The following is a 6,000-nucleotide window of genomic DNA, read 5'->3' as shown; positions in this document are numbered from 1 at the left end:
TGGAAAATCATGTCTGCTGACGTGTCTCTGTGTATGTGTGCACGGCTCACTGCTTTTTACCTGGCGAGTAAATTGTGGGTATTCTAATATGTATTAATCACTGGAGACATTTGCATTGGGAACGACAGGTAAAGCACCCGGCCCAGATTGTAAGCATGTCAAAGATGGATACACGGAATTGAAATGTTACACATGAAGATTTGGGGGGGGGGGGGGGGGGGGGGGGGGGGGTGGTACATGGAGGGAGTGTGAAGGAACTGATGATTCTGCTGCTGAAGATTTATGATCAGTACCATGTTTATGGAATTCACATAAAGGGTGGCTCGGCTGCCTAGCTACATGCACATGTTACAAGCTGTCAGGTCTGAAACAAACATACACATTCAGCACTCTATTACAGAAAGGACAGGTTAAGCGCTTACAATTCCATCAGTCTGCAAGCCGCAGTTGTTAGTCTGTCACCACAGGCCCCTGGGCAAAAAAACCAGGAGCCGTTCCACTTTGGCAGGCAGCAACTCCCACATTAATGATGACTGTCAAATGCCAACGTGGCTCAGTATAAGCTACTACCAGATGAGGTTAAGATGAGTCTCTTCCAGGAGCCAGTAGCCACTGTGCCTGGGGCTGTGCAACAGGTGTGTGAATATGTTTGCGTATTTGGATAAGAAGTGGACTGGCGGAAGGAGAAATCCTGAAGTGGCAAACCCCCCTCGAACCCTGCAGCCGCATTTGAATTTCTTGAGCTTGTTGGGTTTTTCTTTTTTTTTGCTCGAACTGGAGTTATGCTCAGACACTGGCTCCTCACCACAGAATGAGCACAGACTGACACTTGCTTGGCGAAAGCCAGCGTCTTTAGCTGACAGCTTCTCAAACAACAAAGTTCCCGAACGGGTGGGATGACAACGAGGAGGGTGATGAAATGGTAAACTGAGGGAAGGTGATATCCTTATATCCACGCCAAGCTGAAAGCCCCGCAGTGAAGATAAACATGCAGCAACACAAACCTCCTGTCACACACACACACACACACACACACACACACACACACACACACACACACACACACACACACACACACACACACACACACACACACACACACACACACACACACACACACACACACACACACACACACACACACACACACACACACACACACACACACACAGTGAAGAAACATATATGAAGTTGTAACATATTTTATTCAGTTTTAACCAATACATGCACGTTTTGAATTTTTACTTGAAACGGTGTCTTATCACATACAAGCCCGAAAACATTGAAATGCTAAAAAAAAAACCTCAAATTCATCCAAAGGACATCAAATATCAGTAATGCAAAAGATATTTATTAAAAATAATCTGCAACATGTTAATGTTGTATTTGTTCCAGCAGTTTGATGTGCTTGAGATGCTCTACAAGGCTCAGTACTATAGTTGTGCTCATAATGGCTAAAACATATGAGGAAAAACTATAAATGTGTGCATTACCCTGCTGTAGTAAATGTTTGTGGTGTAGATTGTTGTTTTGTCAACAGGATTTTCTTTGAAGATAGGAGATGTGGGTCAACTACATTACCCTGCAGAGGTCTGGTTACAGAGATAAACATATAGCAAATTATCACACAAATATGTCCCTTTTTTATTTTTGGTGCTTAAAAACATACCAACATGAAAACTTAATATCAATTTAATTAATTTATCAAGAAGCCCAGAGAGAAAATAAGTGGTTATTTAGTCTATAATCATTAAGAAAATGTGAGTAACAGAATCTACTGCCTCAAAACTGTGAGGGTGTGTCAAGGAAAGTCAGGCAGTGCTGGAAAAACACCCAACAAAGTCAGAAAAATGTGTGTCTGGTGCTCAAACTTCCCTATTTACACCAATGAGAGGAACAAACTATCAAGTTGACAAAAAACGTTAAAGATTAAAAAAAACCTTTATGTAAGACTTCATTGCAAAATAGAGAGTATCAGTCAGAAAACTGGTTAAGCTGAACGCAAACAATTAAACAAACACGTTTTCTCTTCTATTTTGATTTTTATCAAGTACAAACATTGACTTAAAGATACTGATGTGGAGGAAGATGCACTTCGAAAGCTTCATCGTGTCAAATAAATTGCTGGTTTGGTCATTTATAGAAATGTTTTGTGTAATAAAGATTTTAAAAATATCTTTGGTCTGATGCTACTGCAGTCGGTCATCAATACTGGTAATGAGATGCACTTTGTAAGACACATATTTTGGGTTTCCTTGTCTGTTTGTTTCTTTGTTACCAGTTTCTCTGAAGCCATCCAGACACATACTCATAGACCAACAGCATCACAGCTCCACCTGTAACAGAACGCAACAGTGGCATAAATCATCCATGTTTATCTATATACAACAATTCAGATGGTAATTGTAACTCAAAGATGAAGCCTGAGAGTGAACTGAAATCGTCAGTGATTAGAAATTGTCATTGACTGTCACACAATCCATAATACTGTGTAATACACAAGATTACTGCATAAAGAAATGGGGCCATGGTTTTCAAAAATAATCGGAATGCCGCTTGCTTTAAAAATGTGTCACAGTTGTTGACTATGTATAAAGAATGAGAAGATTTCAAATCAAGAACGTTTAACAAGCATGAGAACAATTCCCCTTTTAATAACCTATGGATCCAAACAGCCGTCCACAATTATATCTTATAATGTGAAAAGATTAGGAAAGCTGGCAATCACCCATAAATTGCTACTTGGTGTCAGACAAAATATGAGAGTTGAAGGGGCTGGATTGGGAGGCAGAACTCTGTGTGTGTCTGTGTGTGTGTGTGTGTGTGTGTGGGGGGGGGGGGACCTCATCCTCCCATACTTTACTCACACTTTAATTCATAAGACATGCAAAACTGTATTTAGCTGATTAATAACTTGTGACATCCTGGGATTAAAAAAAACAAAACACAAATAGCAATCAAACATTTACTCTAAAGTTAAATCTAAACTGAAATTATAAGAATGATCTCAATAAGAATATAATTACTGTTTTTTTTTTCTTACCTGGTCCAAGCCTCATTATTTTGGGAACCAACCCTTTGTACAGTGCCAAGTACCTGCCAAAAAGACAAGACATGTCTATGAGTGTACAAATACTATTGAAGACAATCACCATTAACAACAGGCAGAGTTTTCAAGTTGGTTTCTGGTTCCATTCATCATGTATTAAACAATTTAAGCAACTCCATCACACTTACCCAAAATTGTATTACGCTTTGAAGTATTCATTCTGTATCAGATTGCATTTGTTAATTGCAAATATGACCAGACCTACAGCTTTTTATTGTTGTGTATTAATATATGATAAAATGCACAAGCTGCCCTGAAGTATTATTACCTTTACATCTGCAACTTTAAAGTATGTAATTGCTACTTAGTGCCACCCTAAGATGTACAAGACTCTCAGTGGGGTCACTCTTCATACAAACTTCTGAAGTTTTTAATGCACATAAATTCACCGGTTTTTTCCACCACGTCGACGCCCGCAGTTTGCATGCGCGTGCTCGCCCGTCTGTCTATCACGCTGTCAGGTATATGGGGTCTAACGGCCAGCGCTGCCGACTACCTGCCACTTAATGCGTTCAAGGTGACCAGTGGCTGCCTGCCTCCGCCTCGCGTTCCCTGTCCCGCTCCCTGCCCCCGCCACTGATGGCGTTAATAAGGCTCGACCCACTTCCTCCCTGGCCCTCTGTCTGATTAGATTGACCCGTGGAGCGCCGCACGGCTCGTTAGGGTCTGCTTAACGACGTCTCCCATAGGGACCACTAATTAGCTGGGACTGTGTTGTGTTAGAGAAAGGGACTGGCTGTGGCGGAGGGGGCACACTCCATGCCCCCCTGCGACGACAACGTTTCAGTGCCATTCTGGCAGCAACCCCCAACTAGAAACTAACAACATCCACTAACTACAAACATCTCGCTGGCCCTTGTCGAGTGGAGCCGCATGGGGGAAAGTGGAACGCCTGGGGCAATCGCTAACATAACATGCAGCTTTCCTTGAAGCTTCCATTTAGAGCTGTCACTCTCCGAGGCATGAAAATAAGGTTAACACATTTTTAATATCACTGACAGACTGCAGGAATGTGTGATCACATTTTGTGGGGAAATCAGACCAGAATCTAACGCGACTTCTTGGATCACAGCTTTGCATCAAACTACTTCCTCTGCTGTTAGTGTAGGAAACGCACAATCTCACCCTGCTAACCTGTACCTGCAGCGGGTACATTTGTCTTATCTGACAGCCTGTTTGGCAGATAACCAACTATCAATTGCTAACAAAACAGACAAAGTGGCTCATTAATTCTTGCATCAGTGATGCCATTTCAAGCTGTGTCTTGAGGATCCCTGATTCATCATGAGCTGCGTCTTGTATTCGTACCCCTCCTCGCGGTAGACCAGCGCCATGCTTTGGAAGCAGGTGCGGTACTTGATCTCTCCTGGCACAGGTTGCGGGCCTTGGATGCGACTCTTGGCCACATCGAAGGGAATGTTAACACAGGAGGAGATGGTCCCAGACGTGAGGCCGATCATAAACTTCCTCACGAACTCCAGTGTAGGGTCCTGCAAATAGAGGTCATGCACACTGAATGAGAGAACATCTACCGGAAACATATTTTGCTTCAAGTGTTGCATTTGGTGACGCAAAAATTGGCAAACAAAGATCGTGAATGACAAAGTCAATAGTGAAACGTTTATGTGCATATGCATGTGAGCGAAAGTGAACGAGGCCACGAGGGGACTTGTGCATATGATTGCAAAGCTGGCATGAAAGCCCTGATCATTTTATGGTAGCGGGGGGCAGATTAGGGCTTCCTGACTGTGAAGCAGCGTTCTGATTGGCTGAGCAGAAGCACATGTTCTATGGGGGAGCCAAGCCGGAGGATTTATAAACAGGGTTCATGCAGGCAGACTGGGGAGGCATATGGGGACAATTTGGGTAATTGGGCTGTGACTCGGCACAGGGGTATTACTGTACCAAAGAAGCCCAGACTCAGAGAGCTCTGACAGCTAATTGGCCAGGATATTTTTACAAATGACAGCAGCCTCTCTGGTCCAGTCCTTTCTCAAGTGGCCGGACACCCTGAGAGCCGTGGTAAATCAACAGCTAATCCTACTCCTTCAGTTTTTTTTTTTTTTCAAGTGGGATGTGGGGAAGAGGGTAACATAGCTACGGCCTAAGTACACCCATCAACCCACTTCCTAACAGCGTTGAACAAACATCTCCTCACACATTCTCTGGTGAATGATGGCGGTGTGCTATCTGCTGCGCCTGTACTATTCAAATGTCCCCACGAGAGAAGCCCGAGCTCGTCAGCCTGAATTTGACTACAGACATGTTTGAGTTGCAAGGTCATCACTCACATTGCTGACAAAGGGCTGTGGAGAAATGCTACTATCAGCTCAGCCATCGGCGCAGCCTGTAAGTTTTCAACAGCCACAATATTTATGCTTTGCTGCCTCAACAATGGCTGCCGTTAGCCCCTGACATACCGGATCAATCTGTCAGTGTGCATACCAGTGGATCCTTTCCAAAAGCAACGGCCACAATCTAAGGAGCGAGCTATTTGAGTCATCCAGCCACATAATTATCATTCGCAGAGGATGACCACTTGCTTCTCTGCGCATCATGCGTCACTGGAAAAATGTTTAAAATATAGCAGAGCCGGGCCTCCCACCGTAACCTCTTCTTGAAAATAGTACTGTTGTCTGCTTCCAATTAGTTCATTGGAGTTAATCTAATGCTCCACTTTGTACATGTGGGACTGGCGTATGGTAACGTTTCCATTAAACAAAATTAACTTTTGTTTGGGCCATCAGGCCCTGCCGGATGTGTAATCTGAAACTTTGAGGATGTTATGAAGAGCAAACAGACGAGGTATTAGCCGGGCTGATCTTACAAGCTCCTCTCTGATTTTTGCTTCCCCCTCCATGCCATGGCAGTCAGGCTAACTAATCATACTG

At 43.4% G+C, this 6,000-nt stretch overlaps 1 protein-coding gene across 2 annotated transcripts in view; it reads right to left on the bottom strand.

Moving 5' to 3' along the window:
* Positions 1 to 1,206: 1,206 nt before the first annotated feature.
* slc25a21 (solute carrier family 25 member 21) overlaps positions 1,207 to 6,000 on the bottom strand; it is a 92,330-nt gene continuing 87,536 nt past the window's right edge. For both annotated transcript variants that reach the window (XM_080512295.1, XM_080512294.1), the window contains 3 exons: positions 4,418 to 4,599; positions 3,044 to 3,096; positions 1,207 to 2,336 (listed from right to left, as the gene is read on the bottom strand). In XM_080512295.1, coding sequence (XP_080368421.1) covers positions 2,275 to 2,336; positions 3,044 to 3,096; positions 4,418 to 4,599 — 297 coding nt within the window. In that variant the 3' untranslated portion in view covers positions 1,207 to 2,274. The remainder of the gene's footprint in view (positions 2,337 to 3,043; positions 3,097 to 4,417; positions 4,600 to 6,000) is intronic.

Source organism: Blennius ocellaris, assembly GCF_963422515.1.
Source record: "Blennius ocellaris genome assembly, chromosome: 17".
NCBI lineage: Eukaryota > Metazoa > Chordata > Actinopteri > Blenniiformes > Blenniidae > Blennius > Blennius ocellaris.
Note: the sequence above shows the minus strand (reverse complement) of the source record. Positions and strands in the feature narration are given on the sequence as shown.